The 19149-nt window shown below is 41.6% G+C and overlaps 1 protein-coding gene across 1 annotated transcript in view; it reads right to left on the minus strand.

Annotated features, from left to right (window-relative positions):
• Positions 1-19149, minus strand: part of GRM7 (glutamate metabotropic receptor 7) — a 456262-nt gene that overhangs the window by 196573 nt on the left and 240540 nt on the right. Inside the window, exon 4 of the mRNA XM_044451860.1 lies at positions 15110-15264. Coding sequence (XP_044307795.1) covers positions 15110-15264 — 155 coding nt within the window. The remainder of the gene's footprint in view (positions 1-15109; positions 15265-19149) is intronic.

Raw genomic sequence — 19149 nt, forward strand, 5'->3', positions numbered from 1 at the left:
TCCCAAGAGCTGCATATTAAACAGTAATACTTTCCTTTGGCTAGGGCTTCCTGGGATTATTGAAATTCTCCCCAAAGCATTTTTTAACTTCATAATGTTAAGCACTGGGTTACTTCAATAATGTCACATACTGAGCATGAAACTTGGGAATATGCCCCAGATTGCCACAGGACTACAGTGCTTCAGCATTCCTAAAAGAATAAAGTGGGAGCTGGCCCAATACTTGATTGTATGCTGCTTGGCATGATGAAGATTCCAAGTAGTGAGCCATTGGAAACATTCAAATAATAGAATACTGTATGATGGCTGATGCAGATGTCAGGGATCAGGTGTCTGAAAGGACAGGACTACCTCAAGGTGTTCTTTCTTTCCTAACATTTAGATCTACCTGCCATCTGACTTCTCCTTAGCCCCAAAAAGACAAGGATGCTCACAGTCCTGTGAACCTCACAAATGTAATCCGAATTAGTACTAGGAAACAGAATCAAGAAAACAAAGCTCAGTTTTTATCATGTGAAATTGTTCCAAGATGCTGTAGAACACTGGATTTCTCTTAGATGCCTACGTGTCTACACTATTACTTTAAAAATTCAATTAACATCGCTCAGCATGGAGGAAGATCTATGCTGATCATCTTTGCAAGCCTAGCTGTACTAAACAGCATGATGACTGAGACATAACAGCAGCTTGCCAATATTCCGCAAGCACCTGCTCCTGCAGAATCCCAGATGTTTGTGTATCACTGACAGAGGGACGCATCAAGCTATGACCAAATGCTTTGACATGTGCAGAGCAAACATAGGTCAGCAGACATGCAAACACGTATCAGTTCAGTCAGCTGTAAGTCCCTGAGAAAGCAAGTTTGAGATATGTTTTGAGAATATACAACATCCATTATGCAGTTTGTCATTTCACATATGAAGGCAGACTCCTAGCCCATTTAGACAGAAAAAAGTCTTACAGCTCACCATATTCCCTGGCTAGCTATTAGACTTTTTTTGACAGAGGGGTGGTATCTAAACAGGCCTAGGATTACGCCTTTAATCTGTTCTTCTCCGCGCACTGGGATATAACAAAGGCATCATGTTACAAACGTATTGCACCTAGTCTCCCTCATTAAGTGCCTGGTTCATCAAGATACAGAATTGCACATTGCTAGCTCTCTTCTTGCTAGTTTTGTCCTCATTTTGTGATAACGAAGTGTCTTTGAAAAGCGCATCATACAAAAGCAAGGCCTATGATAAGAATGATAGGAAAGAATGGGAAGAACAAGATTAATTTTGTTCCTGTCAAAAGTTTCTGCTGATAAAGACATGAAGAAAATTGTGCCATAAGTGCCAGCAGAAGAAGAGTGATGGCTTTAATGCAGTTCGGAAGCCACTTTCCTTTGAAAGTCTGCTAAAGTCAAATTGTGAAGATTTGCCATATCCAGATTCTTCTGCTTGGGTGAATTTTTTTGGCATACTTAAATTTGGGGTATTGCTTTAAAGACATGGATAACTCCCTAGTTTTATACAGCTCAGCCATAAATGTAGGGAACCATTCTTGTGGGGGGAAAGAATGCTTTGGTGATCTGCTTTCTTGTCTTCCCAGTCTAATGTGCCACAACGTAGTACCACTGCTAATGGACCTAATGATGCCAATAGTTATGAATCCAAATAATCATATCTCATTAACCACATCATCCAGTTGTATTCCTGATGGCAAACATTTCAGGGAGCCTTTTGCAACCCAAGACCAAACCCCACAAGTGTTTGAGGAGGAGCATTAAAAATAAATGGAAAACCATCAAATGATCAATAATCCAGGGATGGGGACATGGCCACCAAAAGTGGGGAGAACCATCTGGGAGCTGGATTGTGCCTCCAGGAGGGCTAGATTTGGCCTGCTGGCCTGAGGTTCTCTAAGCCTCATTCAGAGCTTTATTGCTGATGAGGAAAGATATAACATCATGATGCAAAGCTTTTAGCTGCTAGACACCTGTAAAAAAATGAAAAATGAAAGGGATATGGGGGAAGGCTGCTAAACAGCGGTTCATACAAATGTAACAGTGATGGTATGGACATGAAGCAATAGAGCATGTTCAGCAGCGACCCCCTCTGCCCCCATCCCTGCTGAATCAACAGTTGCAAAGCTTCTGAGAAAAAGAATCAAGCTTCCACCTTGTTCAGCTTGAAGTATGCTCCAGACTACTTTGGAGCTTTTCTGCACCAGCCACTGATGGTGTGATCATGATTCCTCTTTCCCTGAAGATCCCACTTTGGGTGACTACAACATCCTCCAGGCCCTTTAACATGGTTTCCAAGGAATTTTGTGGAGTGTGGGTGTGGCCAAATGAAATGCTGGTGTAGTTGTGTAATTTTCACAGCAAAGCAGCCTAAAGATTATGTCACAGGGCTTATAGAGAAGGGGAAGGGACAGGAAATATGCATGTAGAAGATTCACCTCTAAACCCACAAAGAATATGGAAGCAGAAGCCACCTTAAAGGGGCACATTAAAGGCTTCATCTAGAAAAGCCTTTGAGCAGACACCTGCAGCAAAACAGGAAGGGGGGGGCAGGCTGCTGTCAAACCAGCCCCAGGATTCCCTGAAACTATGCATTTCTAACCTAAGCAGATTTATTTGCCCCAGCACTATGAGAAATTTGCACCCATTCCATGCTGGCAGCCTTGCTTCATTTATTCAATGAATGCTTTTCACCAAACACACACACACACACACACACACACACACAAAACAAAAACAAAAAACCAAACAGGATCCTAGATCGTTATTTGCTCAAGGCAGTCCTTTTGACCCTCAACACTAACTTGAGGGCAATGGAGCCAAACTCATCTGCTGCTGCACTGCCTTCCTCAACAGGCAGACCAACAAAATTATTGCAATAGATACAGCATAGAAAGTGGAACATGAAGGGTGATTCACATAATTTATGAATGTCTGTCACTTGAAATCCCAGGGTGTAGCCTGCATGTTGCACAGTACAAAATGTCTTACTGGTCACAACAAGAACAGTGCAGAACAACTTCACCATGTTCAAGGAATTAAAGCAAACTTCTGTGTGGATCCCAGTGGCCATCCACACCCAGTTGCTCTGAAGATAGGGGCAAAATATAGGGTGATTTCAAGGGCTGGCCTTACCATGTGGCAAACGGACAGGTGTCCACATGCAAGGGGCGGGGGAGGCTTGCAGAGAAATTGGTTCTGAGAGGTGCAGCAGGACTACACATTGTTTACTCTGCCAAGACATTGTTTGCATTCAGCTTCAGACCATGAAAAGACGGGCTGGCACCCATGTTTGCTCAAGAGTAACAACGGTGGAATCAGCTTCAAGAATATATAAAAATGATGAGAGTTCCCTGTGGAGAGCTCTATGGGCACTGTCATATTTGTTTATCAATGCAACTTTTTAAATTAACAATATTCAGAGTTAGCAAAGCGACTAGAGTGAGCAAACAGCTGAAAGGTGTGGATGAGCAGAAGGAAATGATGGGGTTGCATGGCAGCACTAGAGGAGAGGAGCAGGGAAGGCTGATGTGGTACGGAGGTAATTGATCACTGCAGCTTCCAGTGATGACAGTGATGGCTCACGGAAATCAGCAAAAGAAAATAACAACATGTTGGGTGTCAGCATTTTAAAATGTGAACATGCAGAATTTCCCCTTCCCCTTGACTCAAGTAAACCCTGGGCACCCTTGCTCCTCTTCTGCTAGATCCCTGAATTTGCTACCTAACCATTATCATCACTTGCCACTTTGCACATTCCCCTTTCTAATAACATTTGCAAGAAGGCAAGGTAATGAACATGACTCTATTGTGGAAAAAGATCTTCCTTCTACCTCCTGCTTCCCAAAAGTAAGAAGCAGTGTATTACTTGTCTCTGAGAAAATGCCACAGACTGTCATTCTGATTCCTCTTGTATGCACACTTCAGAGATGTACACTTCATACACAGCGAAATATTGCATAGTCTCTATTGTGCTGATACTGGATCTCTCTACAATTATGGGTTTCCCATCAAATCCAGTGTTGTTGCTATGTGCCATCAAGTCATCTCCAGCTTATGGCAACCCAGTGAATGCACGCCTTCCCAAATGTCCTACCCATGACAGCCCTGCTCAGTTTTCATAAATTCAGTACTCTGGCTTCCTGTATGGAATCCATCCACCTCATAGTTGGTCTTCCTCTCCTTCTTCTCTTTGACTTTCCATAGCATTCCTGTCTTCTCCAGTGACATCTAAGATAAGCAGTCAAATGAATCTTTCTCTGGGATCCTGACTATTCCTTTACCATTTATGTTGTGTGAAGAAATACAGAGCACCATCTGGTGCAGCCTCCCGCAACTGTCTAAATTTAGGGGATTACGGGCATGCAATGGAAGGCAAGAGGATCGCAGAAGCCACTGCAATCACCTCACCCTCAAAAACAATTCAGTGGCTGATTTCTGCTATCTAAGTATTTTTGCCTGCCTTGCAAGAAGGAGAGGCTGAAGCAGTGCCAGGATCCCTCAGGTGACACTGGGGCTTTGATCTCCCCTTCCTCACCTCCTGATCTCATGCAGGCTCCAAAGACGGTCTTCCATCTTGTGTCAACGGTGAGGGTGTGTCTGTGTGTGTGTGTGTGGGGGGGGGCGGGGTTCCTGTGTAGACAACATCCCAGTTCCAGGCTCAGGGTGTTTTTCCAGGCTTGAGGCAGGATTATGACTTAAACTGTGGCCGTCCTGACAATATCAGGAGGTCATACGATTGCACCCATGTTTTATTTATTTATTGCATTTCCACACTGCCCCATCACCTGAGCTCTCTACATTGCCAGCCACATGAGCGAAAGATACTTCTTGCATCAATCTGTTCACAGAACTAGTTCAACCACTTTTTTATTTCTAAACAGGATTTGGAACAGCTGTCTGGGGAAAATGCAATTCTGCTTTATCGATTTTACTTGGATAAACATGGGTACTGTTTATTGCTTATCAATACCAAGCAGCTCTGATTAAACACCTTTTAAATGCAACCTTTTATAAAGTGATTATTATATAAGCACCCTCTTCTGGTACCTTGCAAATAAGATCTGACTTTATCCTTCATTGTAATTACATCAAACAAGGCCTGACTGTATTAAGACTGATGTAAACGCTCATAATTTAATTCACATAATCTGTAGTCAACCCTTTGGGACAGTGACAAATATATTATGTCCCACAAGTGATGTTAAGTTAAATCATTACCTCTTTGGAGCATACATTAACATAAACACTGTTACAAGAGGACAGGGTGGGAAAGTTTTTTTCTCTCTGGGTGGAGGCAAATGACTCAAGCTTCAAAACATCCCTACACTACGTAGCACAGAATCATTCACACTTGCAACAGATGTGGTTTGGCATTCACCCCAGCAAGGAGCCCAGGCACACAATATGCAGAGATGTCTGTGTAGCAGAGAAATATCTTGGGGACATTCATGTCCAGCTATAGCTACCAACCCCATTACTGATATCTGCAGCTCTCCTCTATACAACCTCTATGCATTTTCAATATAAAGAAAATCCTTCTAATCTGACACGCGTTCACAGCTTTAGACAGTCACAAAGCTCTGAAATGCAATCAATTTACAGGTTTTAAATGCCACTGTGTATATCTGACAGGGCATCCTATGCTGCAGTTCGTTCCAGCTTCATTTCTCACCATCTCAGAGCCAAAGGGAGGTCATTTCTTAACATTAAAGGTGTCTGTAGCCATACGGTCCAGGATTCAGAAGTCAGTAGGTCTCTGTGTCAGTTACTAGTCTGACTGGTGACTGGAAAAAAGGTGGAACTTCCTTTTCATTCTCTGTATCCTGCTATCGTGATTTTGCCTACCAAGGTTTTGCCTACCATGATTCATTAAGGTACAATGTGTTGAGATGCTGTCATTCCAAAGGGGACTAAACTCAAGTTCCATTCCATTCCCCTACCCATCTCATGACTCAGAGCTTATCAAAATAACACCTTTTTTCAAATCCTACAAACACCTTCCACTTGTTCTGGGACATGGCGCATACGCACCTTCTCCCTTACCTATGATGATGCATTGTGTATTAAGAGATGCTGTACAAATAGGACAAATTTCAAGTGAAACCCATGTGGGGCTATAGGAAAACAACACACGCACATGCACACACACACACACACACACACACACACACCAGACCAGACCAGACCAGACCAGACCAAGCAGGCAATGAGCATTCTCTAAAGTCTAAATGCTGGTAAATGAACCAAAGCATGCCCTTTCTACCTTAAAATTGTCACGGACTATCCTACCATCTGCCTCCCTTATCCTGTCAAGTTGCCTTTCAATCTGTTGGATTATTTTATCTGTAGACTCCGTAGAATCTACCGCCTTGAATGTACAGCTATAATGGTGGAACACAATGCACTCCCTTCACTCTTCACATTGAGTTGCACTTATGGCCATATAAAGAGCTGCACATGCAGATTCTTAAAAGTGGAAGGGTTCCTCCAGCTGCCTGCTGAACACAAGAAATCCAGAGCTGCACTATCCTCAATAGAAGGCTGTTCAGCTTCTGCTTGAAGACCTGCAGTGAGGAAAAGTCTATCCTCCACAGAGGTAATGGGTTCTATAGCGGAACTCTTCATACTGTTAACACGTTGCTCTTGATGTTTAACCAGGAGCAACTTAAATCCATTTTGGCTCAGATAGATTTGGAATCTTTCCAGTTTGACTTAGCTGCTGAACCTGAGCTGAGGTTTGGAAACTGAAGGCCTTATGGTTTGCACTGGCTATCACATTCTTCAAAAATAGATCTAACTTTTTCCTGTCTTGGTGAAGGATAGTTGCAGGCATCTGTAACTAGATAGAAGGAGATTGGACCTTCCAGATGTCAAAAAAAAAAAAAAAGTTCAGGGAACTATATGCACTATATGTCTTTATATTTTTACTTTTAAAACTGGAATTGTTGATAACTTTTTCTTTCTTGGCAGAAGAGGATGACAATTGTAAGTTTAGTCACCCCTTCAGAAGGAAGCATGGAGGACAATGTGAAAAGGATGGCTGCAAGAGAAGTTGAGAGTAACCAGATGAGGATTCCCTTATGTACCATGTGAACCAGTGTACTGAAAATGCCAGAGAGATTAGAACTGAACCTACCTAGAATCCCTGCAAAGTTTCAGAAGGGTAGGTGCAGCTATTCTTTTAGAATGATAGTCTTCAGAAATTTGCACAGGAGATAAGTGGTTCTCTTCCTGTTCCCCCTGCCCCCTGCTTTGTGGGCAATTTCATGCATAGTGGCACAGTCCATAGAGAGGTCTGCAGTCATAACATTGCAAGGTGACAGAAGGATAAATGCAAGGACTAGTTAACTTCGGTGCCCGTTTAAGGCTCTTTCTTGTGAAATGGGCAGAACTGAAAGAATTGGCATCTGGTGGATTCCCTCACCCAAAAGAAATATTGACTGGAGTCCCTGGTAAATACATCCTAGGATTTCTCTCCTTTTACATACCGCTGGGTTTTTCACTAAGATGATGCTGCGTGCAGAAGATATGAAGTCCACACCTCTCCCATGACTTTGATGGAAGGAGGATATTCCCCATGTCATCGCGAAGGAAGCCACATTCAGCTTTGTTTCGGGTGAGCTTTCAGGGAAGGCCTGATTCAACTTCAGAGGAGCCAAAGCAGCCAAATTCTCCTAGGCGTCAGGCTTCATCGAAGCAGATGCACACCTCTGCTTCACATCATGCTTTAATTAATGGAGTGGACATTTAAATGGAGCACTTTGATGTTTTTCTGTCTATAGTTGGCTTTCAGTTGTAAAGTATTTAGGATCATAATTTTCCTTTTAATTATTGGGCTGTTCATAATAAATTTAACTAACTTACATATCTGATTCTCATCTGCCAAACACATTCATGTACTATATCAACTCTGCTGAGAAGAATGAAAAATATGCACAAATATTGCCAACAAATCATATTACAGCATTGATTTATTTGCATAGCACCCTTCAAAAGCAATACAAATTGCAATATGCCAATTGATATGTGCTAAACAAGTCCTCTCAAAATAGCCATGACAAAATTATTGGATCATTAGATCAGCTCATACGCAAACTGAAAACATTTCAACCATAGGCATTTCGTAGTATCTTGTGGATGGCAATCAGATTTAATGATTATGAACAACACGTTGGGATCCTCACTGGTAGAAAGAAATTAACTTTAAGAAATGCTCAAGTGTATATCTTCCAGTCTTAAAGTAGCTTTATCAGCCTTTTTCTAATTTGCACAAAATGAGTGTAAGGCCACATCGATAGCCAAAACATAATGGCCAATTCTGCTTGTAAAAATAGAAAACCAAACATATTTCATGCAAGTAATACTTACTCCTATTCATATGAATAAATGACTATGGAAGTCTCAGTTTTGTTAAAATTTGTTCCATCCCATTTCTGCATTACCTTAGCATGAAAGAAAAATATCTATACTGAAATGTGTACTTTTTGGTGGGCATTTTTCTTGATATATTCAGTTTCATACACATATGTAAAATTATACTTTCCCTCTAAGTACTATATGTTTTTGAAGTGCTGTTTTGTACAAACTTTTCTCAAATAGATATTTTTGTGAACTTTTCCATACTGTAAGGTATTTATTTTATTTTATTTTATTTTATGCATTTTATACATGTACATTTTATGCATGTACATTTTCCTGAGACAATCTTACATCTTGGCTCAATGAAAGATTTGGGAAGTGGACTTGGGTAAATCCTTAAAACAAACAAACAAACAAACCACAAATTTCTCACCCAGCCTTAGTTATGCATAGGGTTATGTATAAGAATACATGGTGCATAAGTATACTTACATATAAGTATACATGCATATGTATATGGTGATCTGGCAGGTCAGCCATAAAAATAATTGCTTCCTTTTATGAAAGAACATGTATAAATTTTCAAAGCTGGCTTAAACTTGGCTTTATGAAGTATGCAAACAATACCATGCAAAGAAAGTATGGAGTAGATACATTACACACCTTAGTTTTAAAAAACTATTCTGAGACCTTGATAGTGTATAAAAAGCGGTGCATGTATATATTCAGCCTATGTAAGGTACCAAGTTTCCTCAGTGTCCTAATTTATTCTGTTAAATGCGAAGAGAGAAGGTAAAAAAATCCACACATTTAACAATAGGACAATTGCTGCTACATTTTCAGTATGAACACCTTTAAAAAATGATACTGCACAGATTGAGGTTCCCATGAACTTTGCTGGAAATCTTCTCTTGTGAGTTTCAATCTGATTGCCTAATTTTCACTTTGTTTATTGTCTGGGACTGGTGACAGCAGGATGAGTCTGTATAGCAGATTCTATTTCTTTTTATTCCTTTATTTTACAAATCTCTGCCTATTTAAGACCAAATCCTCTACCAAGAATGAAAAAATGATAGTATCAAATAACATTAAAACCCAAACTATTTCTAAATGATCAAATCACATACACGCATTGGGACATTTCACATGCAGCAAACATATAAGGTATTCCTATCATATATATTCTTGATTAAATGGTGGAGCTACAGCTCAAATTTTAAAAGGAAGAATCCTTAGGAAAAAGGAACCATCATTCAATGGCAGACTATATGCTAATATAATTCTTTTAATTCTTTTGTACTTTATCTTGAGATTTTTTTGAAAATATGACAGGATAGAAAACGTTTAAACCAACCAACAAACAAATGGTTTGCATACAGAAGGCCTCAGGTTGTATAGTTAGCATCTCCAATTAATAGGCTCAAGCTTTCAGGCTAATACACTAACAGCTTTTAAATACTGTTTAATTAAGAAAAATCACATGCTTCCAAATCCCCCTCCTGGGTGCACAGCTGGGGAGTTTGAGGATGTTGTAGAAGCCAAGAGTAAAGCCACCAGGGGGCCAGATTATCCCACTCAGCTGTGCTCGTGGCAGGGTCACCCACGGTGTAATGCTCAAAGTGGAGGGGAAGACGCACCCACCCTCTTCTGGAGCAGCAGTCACATCAGCAGGAGAGAAGGGATCTCTCTAATGGTGATGGACTGGATAAACATCTGAAGGGCATCTGAGGCAACTGAAGGCAACAGTGACGGATGATCTTTCACAGACAACAGCAATAACACGTAAGCTAATTCTGATTCATACTGTACAGGACAGGGCAATGGTAACCCACTCTGGAATTTTCTTACCTTGAAAACTCCAAGATGAAACAATCCAAAATGAAATAAGAGATAATTGCGGAAGATGAAACTCCCAGGCTTGAAGGCATTCAACGAGCTACTCAGGAAGCACAAAGGACAAGTACAAATGGTGCTCTCACTAATGATGCAACTGGATCAAAGCCAACAGGAAGTCTAGTGGCTTCCATGTACAGAAGTGAAAGGAAAGCCTGATCCTGCACAGCTCACATAATATAGAAAACAAATAGACCATGTCATCAGAAGACAGCCAAAATACAACTTCAAAAACATTTGTGAGGAATTTAAAGTCTGCTAAAACAACATATTTGCATAAATGAACTCAATTAAACCATGAGCCAGAAGAGCCAGGACTAAAAACAGAGATATCATTAGGGAAGAATGTGAAAAGTAGATTCTTGTAGCCAAAAAGAAGAAAATTAGGGGTGGGGGGGGGAGAGCTCTAGATGGATTCCACCCAAAATTTGTGGATGTGAAAGCCAGACAGTGAAGAAAGCTTAGAGAAAGAACATTTTAAACATGGTGCCAGCGGAGAGCATGGTAAATACCATGGAAATGGCCCTGACAGAAAGATGAACAAGAAGGTCCTAAATCAAACAAGTCTAAACTTTCCTGGAAGGTAAAATGACAAAACTGAGGCTGTCATACTTCAAGCACATCAAGAGCAGGCAAGACTCACTTCAGGAGACAATCATGGTAGGGAAAGTCAAAGGCAGAAGAAGAAAGGGAAGAACGATCCAATCTGAGATGGATCGACTCCACAGAGGAAGTCACAGCCTTGGATTTGCAAGAGCTGAACAGGCTGTGAAGGGCAGGACATGCCGTTTGGAGGCCATTCATGATAGGGTCACCATAAGTTGGAGATGAATTGATGGCTAATAGCAGCAGCAATGTTTTGCCTGTTCAAGTGTGCATCAGCTGCACATGGAACATTAATATCTCTGTATCAGCACCAAGAAAGCTTTTCATAAAACCAATTGCTCTTGCCTTATATAAACTAAAGCAACAACCTTTCTGATCAAACCAATGAAACCATATCATTCATATGATGGGTGAGGGGAACCCTCATGACTTCTGGTATATATCACCACCACCATTGCCTTTGGTATATAGAAATTCACTAGCAGTCTTTTGTTCTCTACTTGGAGATAACAAAGACAATGTTAAACATCTCTTCTCATTTCAGCTTGATGTGCAATCTAATGATAAGGTGGAAAACATGGCAGTCTAATAAATGAATCAGTAAAGCTTTCCTGATAGGACTGGGGGAAAGGAAACAAAAAGTGGTAGCGGTCCTGCCAAATAAGCAGGCTTGCATTAATGTGATTGACACCCTCTAATTAATCCAGCAGCCCTAAGTTCATTATCTAATAAGTACCCACAGTTGGTCTAGAATGAGATATCAGAAGAATCCTGATGCTGCATCTTCTATGATCAAGAAGTTACAAAAGATGTTAACCCTGTATATAACAATTGAGTGAAGTGGTTTATGGGATGTAAGGACCTAGAGAGAACCAGATTCCCGATATGTAAGTGGGAACATGCAGTAGTATAGTGGTAAATTCTGAACTTCTATTATTCATCATGATAGTTTTCATAGGCATTCCAAAGAATCCAAAACTGAAGGCAAGGTCTTCATCTGTGTTTATATCTGCATGATGCGCAGCTACAGTATAGTGATCTGGAAAATGATAATGTGTAGAACATGTTGGACTTTGGCTAGAGACCCAAAATAGCATGAGAAAGGGGAACAGTGGGTAAAAAATGTCCTTAGATAGCATAAGCTGATTAGGTCACATTTTCCAGATTCCCCCCCCCCCCCCACCAACCGCCCCCAGCACTAAGCAAAAACAAATTATCTCAAAGTCAATGAACTAGTTCTTGTAGTTTTTATCTCAGGAAATGTGGTTGTGCGGCATTCATCAGTCTTTATAATCTATTCAAGACTGCCCCCCAAAACTTGTACCACAGCAGGGACTGTTTGTAACAATATGCTCCTATTGGGGAAATCCATTTCTCCACCTACTGTGAAGACTACAGCTAAACTCAGAGGGAACATCTAAGTCTGTAGAAGATTGGAGATGGCATCATCTTCTCTGCAAGTCCTGATGCTTTGACCAGGCCAAGCATGCTCGGGCTCCAGTAAACCACTGAGAACATACACCAACCTCCAAAGCAAGCAATCCTTTCTTCCTATCTTAGATTGAAGAAGGTGAACTAAGCATTGGTTCTGGTTGCTGTGCCTCTGTTAACAATACATACATGAGCTGAACATCGGGAAATAATGCAAGCATCTCTTTAGAAAGCCACATTTCTAGAAATTCTTACATCTAGTGACTTGTCGTTGTTGTCGTTAGTTGCGAACTCATGTCCGACCCATCGTGACCCCATGGACAAGATTCCTCCAGGCCTTCCTGTCCTCCAACATCTCCCGGAGTCCACCCAAGCTCAGGTCTTCCTTTCCCTTACTTTGCCATGTTTCTTTCTATACCCTTTCACCATGATCTTCTCATGAACATAAGCATTAGAGCTGGAACTGCATGCTGTGTGGTTCAGGTGATGAAGGCTGCACTTTGGGAGCGGGAACAAATTGGCGGCTCCTACCTCTGATTCCTCTCTACTGGATTGGCTTGCAGGTCTCACTCTTGCTGCAATTGCAGTGGCAGGAAAAAGATCAGCTTTTAAACAAGTTGAATTTGCTTCTAGTAAGTCCCCATAGCCACAATGGGGGTGTAGTACATTTGTTTTCAAGATAACATTGTCTGTAGTAAGTCTCCATCATGTTTCACCATTTGTTTTTCCAGTCCCTGTTGCAGTAATGCACTGCTCTTTACCTGACTTGACATAACAGGCTAACAAGCACCATAGACTGTACACTGGATGAGAAACATGGAGGAGGCCACTTATGGCACCAAGACTACCATCTATTCCAGTAGCCACCAATTCAGGACAAGTCATCACTGCATCACTAAGCTCTGTGTTGAAACCTCAGTGTAAGATGGCAATAATGGGGACCTGTCCCCATCAAGGGATTGCTGTGTGGATGTGTAGCAGGAATAGCAAAGCACCCGCCATGCTAGGTCAGTGAAGGATAATAACAGCTGGAAGAGCAGACTATGTGGGAAGGTGACAAAACTGATGGGTTTTTAGACATATAATTGCTGCTTTTATTAAGAGTAAAGCACCAGAGTTTCTTATAATTGAGAAGAAAAGTAATATGATCATGGCAGGGGCCTAGGGAAAAATGTAAATATATGATCTTGCTTTGAGTGAGGAAAAAGACATTTAGCTGTGTGGAATGTGATCCCTAAAGTCTTTGGAGGGATGGCTTTCCAGACAGGAGATATGCAGCCATGTATCAACAGAGGGCATTTTCTCTTTACATGGCATCTTCTTCAGTACACATCTTGTTTAGTGAGCTATACGATGCTACCATGGTGCCCCTTGGACAGGGGACCAGTCACTTCTGGACCACTGGCTTCATGTATGCAAGACCCTAGGTTCAGTCTCCTGCATTGCCCAACAGAACTGGAAAACACTTCTATCTGAAGCATTAGAGAGTCGCTGACAATTACTGCTTAGGGAAAATTCAAAATACCATGCGTAATTTTTGGCTCCGCAAAATTTTTTTGCCCTGCCCACACGTGAAAGGTTTGATCTGCTTATTTGTCAGTAGACTGGTTGCTTATGGTTGCTTCCAATGATATCTGCTCTCTACTATAGAGTGTTGGCAATCACAGCAGGGGTGTATAAAATCATTTCAGTCCTGTTTTGGAAAATATAAACAGAACAAAATTTGGGATGAACTGAATAAGTTCTCAAAGTTTGTGATGAACTTAAGTCAAGTTGAGAAACTGTGAAAAACCAAAATTGACAGATAAACAGAATGAAAATGGAGATATTCAGAATATTGAGATGTTGAGAATCAGGAGTAATTGGACCAGGAGTGATGTTTGCACTTACTATTGCAGTCTGTAGCCTTTGACTAACCAGAGTCCAAGTCTTCTTCCCAAAATTTCCAGAATGCTCAGACTTTTTTATACCCTCCCAGTCTATCAGAGCTTCCACTGCTTCTCCAGCTTTCCTCACACCAGTTAGTAAATGTGTCATGATTTTCTGCCGTGTGTTTACTTTGAGTCCCAACAGCATGTCTACATCCCATTACAAGAAATACTTCCTGAAGGGGACAGTATGTGAACAAGCTGTTGTGAGAAACATGTGAGTAGAAGCCTGTACATGTTTCCAGAGTGCCACAAAAGTGATGCAGAAGTCATCTGCAGCCGTGGTAGGATGTGAATCTTAGAATCATACATTCGGAAGGAGCCAGAAAGGTTATTTAGTTCAGCCTCTTGGTGATACAGGAAATCCACTGCTATACTCATAGAATTATAGACTTGGACTAGGCCCAGTATATAAACAGGTCATAAAATGCACCCAGAACCTCTTGCCGGTTGCCAGCAATTGCTCTCAACAAGAGCCAGCCTTAGATCTGCCTTAGATTGTACTAATGTCCTATTATGAGCAGACAGCCTCACTCACACGGCCCTCCATCGTTGCTGCTAGCAAAGGGTGTGTACTCTGTCTTTTGAGCAGGAGGAATTCACAGTGCAATCTGAAAAGCTCTGAAGCCTTTTTTAAATGCTGACAAATCTCCAGCAATGGAAATGACAGACTTTTTTGTATCAGCCCTGTACATACACAGCATGTACAGGAAGACTTTGTCTTTTAAATTAAGTTGCAGCGATACTGTGCCTCTGAAGCTTACAATATATGAGATATCACCTCATAGGAAGTCAGGTTCGAAGTCTGCATGAGTCTGAAGCATCAACAGCAAGGAAGGCAACTTAGAAGATGTCAGAGAGGCAACTGGGACAAACGCCTTACCCTCGATTGTGGCACGCTTGGGCAGAATGGTGATGGCTCCCTCAGCGACATCTTCCTGCTGAAGGACTGGGCCCAGTTTGGAGCCCCAGGTGTCTGATGCCACCCACAGGAAGTGACCAACTCGATCGGCCCTTTTTGCTGCTGCAAGGATGTGCCTGTTGAGAGAAACATGGACAATTCTCACAAAGATACACAGAAAAAAAGGAGGCAAGTGATAACTATTCACCTAGGAACAAGAGCAGGCAGGAAAAGGTTGCTTAATGAGCTAGAACAAAGTACCCCCATGACTAGAAGTCCAAAGATGTAACTCCCTCACAAGCTATTTTTAGTATGATTTCAGACTTGCTTTTCAAACTTTTATCAGAAGTTAGCTCTGTAGAATCAGCTGTGCAATTGGATATAATTAGGAAGCAGTTATGGCTTTTTGAAATCAACTGAGCTTTCTTTTCTTTCTTCCTCTTTTTAACTCTTCTGCTTGTTTAGAAATTATATCACAAAACTTTGTTAAAAATAGCATACTCAGTGACTCAGAATCATTGATACCCATATAAATGCTTCAGTATCACTCATTATTACTAGGCAACTTGATACTTTCTATTATCAATAAATATCAGACCACACATGTACGAGTACCATGCTTCACAACGTCAACTTACTGAGGTCAACTGGTCAACTTAGTGGGCCATCCTAGAGTTGTTCTCTGAACCCCCAAGGCTAAAGCCTTTGTATGACTGGAAGAGGAAGAAGTCACACAGCCAACCATTCAGTAGCCTAAAAGGTGGGTGGCAGGACCATTCGGTGTTCTTCTGCAGAACATGGAGGTCATGGAGGCAGCATGTGTGCCTGTGGGATGGGGAGCTGGCTACTGTTAGGAGGCGGTTTGTTGGTCTTTCAGTATATCATACCTGTCACATTAGTAAATGGAGGTTGATCTACTGAGTGCCTTGAGTGAATGCCAAGTGCCATTTCCTAGTAGAAAAGTGGGGTATAGATCAAATACATCCATGAATAAAGTTTTAGCCTGCCGCCATTCTACCTCCTTTGTGTGTGCGTTCGCATTCATGGAGAACACCATCAGTGGTGGCTTGCCATGAGTACTGTGTTTCTCCCCAGGGTCAGGGGCAGTATGCTTCTACGTTCCGGGGAATTATTATTGCTGGGAATCACTAATCATCCGTGCCCTATTTGGGGCCTTCCTATAGGGTCTGGTTAGCCACTGTAGGCCTGGGATGCTTTCGTTTAACCCAGCCTAGCTCTTCATATATTCTTACATGAAAAAGAACCCAGACAAGGTATGGATACAAGCAAGACTGGGAACTGCTGTAAGAGCTCTGGCTGATGCACAGCATTTCTGTAAGTATTTCTGACTTTTGACAATAACATGACACATCTCAACTAAGCTAGTCTGCTAAAATGAAGCGAGTGTGAGGGAACCAGGAGTGGGTGCTTACATGAGAGGACATAAAACTCAGTTCAGTTCTGGTCCTCAAAAGAAATTCCTAGGCTCAGAATCCTTTAATCTAAGTGAATGCCTTTTGTCCCTGGCTTTGGTTGATGTGTCACGGACCTGACAGCTGAATCTGCCCACCTGCCCATGTGACTGTTTTCCTTCTCACAGAATCATAGAATGGAGTTGGAAGGGGCCTAGAAAGCCATCAGGTCCAGCCCCCTGTTATTGCAGGGCACCAATTTGCACCATGCTACTCATGTGACTGACCAATTTTTTAATGTCTCCAGTGTGGAGATCCCAGCACCTCTCTTGGCAGCTGGTTCCACTGTCGTATTGCTCTGACAGTGAGGACAGGTTTCCTAATATCTAGCCTGAAACTAGTTTGCCACAAGTAGAGGTGATTATTCTGTGTTCTGTACTCTGGTATGAGAAGAGAGGAGATCTTGGCCTTCCTCTTTGTGACAGCCTTTCAGGCACTCATCAAGTGATACCATGCCCCCACTCAGTCTTCTCTTTTCAAGACTGAACATGCCCAGTTATCTCTGTCTTTCTTCACAGGGCAGTGTTTCCAAACCCAGAATCATTTTTGTTGCCTGCCTTGGACCCTTTCTAGTTTTTCTGCATCTTTCTGAAACTGTGGTGCCTAGAACTGGACACAGTATTCTAGATAAGGTCTGACTAGTAAAGAGTAGAGGGGGATTATTACTTCTTGTGATTTGGAAGTGATACTTCTATTAATGCATCCTAAAATAGCATTTGTCCTTTTTGCAACTGAATCCCATTGTTGGGTCATATTTAGCCTGTTGTCCACAATAACTCCAAGGTCTTTTTCTTTTTCAGTTCTGTTGAGCTACATATTCCCCATCTTGTACTGCTGCATTTGGCTTCTTCTTCCTAGGTGGAGAACATGGCATTTGAATCTCAAACTGTTGCTTTCAGCCCAGCATTCAAACTTATCAAGATCTCCCTGGATCATCATTCTGTCTTCTACTCCACCCAGTTTTATATCTTCTGTAAATCTGTTTATCATTCCTTGTTTATTTTTTTTTTTTTTTGCCATCTAAATCATTAATAAAGATGTTGAAGAGTACTGGGCCCAGGACTAAACCTTGTGCTATTCCACTAGTTACGTTTCTCTATTTTGAGAAGATGTCATTGATGAACATTTTGTGTTGAATCTAGTGGCCAGTTTTGGATCCAGTTAATAGTTTTTCCTTCTAGGCCACATTTTGCTAGTTTGCTTATCAGGATGTTGTGGAGCACTGTCAAAACCTTGGCTAAAGTTGAAGTAGATTATGTCCACAGTGTCTGCTTGGGTGGTTACCCAGTCAAAAAATGAGATTAAATTAGTCTGACAGGATTTATTCTTGGTTTTATTAATCACTGCATTTTCTTTGAGGTGCTTGCAGAATGATTTTTTAATCACTTGCTTCAGATTTTTCCAGGGACTGATGTCAGACTAACTGGTCTGTAGTGCTCAGGTTCATCTTTTTTCATTTTTTTTTAAATACGGGGACAAGTCTCTGGAGTTTCTCTGCTAGCTCCTTTATGACTATGGGATGGAGTTCATCATACCATGGAGATCTGAACATGTTTATTCCATCTAGGGGTCGCTTGACCATTTGTTTGTCCGTTTTGGGCTGCCATTCCTCTCTTCCAGCTTGCACTTCCTCTTTGTCGTGGATCTTCTTGCGGAAAAGGGCTGAGGCAAAGTAGGAACTGAGCACCTTTGCTTTTTCCTTGTTGTCTGTTATCACTTTGCCATCCACTCTGAATAGCTGGAGACCTTTCTCTTTCATTTTGTCTGTTGTTTTGGACAAATCTGAAGAAGGCTTTGTGTTGCTTTTAGCACCCCTTACTTTCTGCTTCAGCCTTCCTGATGCCATTCCTGAAACTCATTGCTATTGTTTATATTCCTCCTTTGTGGCCTGGCCCTGCTTTCACCTCCTGTACATGTTCTTTTTTAAAATTCCAGGCTGCCACAACCTTTTGTGAAGCCACATGGATTTCCTTTGTTGTTTTCTTTTCTTTTTTCTTGTTGGAATTGTTTGTAGTTGTGCTTGGAGAATCTCTTTTTTCAAGATTTCCCACCCCCTTGGACTCCTTTCCCCCCAGGAGTGAGTTGCCATGGCACCTCACTTATCTTTGTTCTAAGTTTGTTAACATTGGCTTTCTTGAAGTGCAGGGTATGTGTTTGACTGCAGTTAACTTTTGTCTCCTCATATCATCAAAAATTCAAGTGTTGCATGGTCACTTTTCCCCAGGGTTCCCTTAGCCACTGTTTTCTCAACTAGGTCATCCCTGTTAGTATTAAATTGAAGACAGCCATTTCTCTTGCTCCTTCCTCTACCTTCTGCAGCGAAGTTGTTGGCAATGCATGATAGGAGTCTCTTGCAGGAGCCATGTTTGGCAGAAATTGTCTCCCAGCCTATATAAGGGAAACTTAAACCTATATAAGTCCCTCAAGATGACTACATCATTCTCCTTGGAAACTCTGGCAAGCTGCTTTTCGAGGGTTGTGTCATCCTCTTTTTGACTGGGTGGTTGGTAATAGCTGCCAATAACTGTGTTTTGCTCCCCCTTCTCTGCC

This window comes from Varanus komodoensis, unplaced genomic scaffold, assembly GCF_004798865.1.
Source record: "Varanus komodoensis strain SLA01 unplaced genomic scaffold, ASM479886v1 scaffold6_4, whole genome shotgun sequence".
NCBI classification, from domain to species: Eukaryota; Metazoa; Chordata; class Lepidosauria; order Squamata; family Varanidae; genus Varanus; species Varanus komodoensis.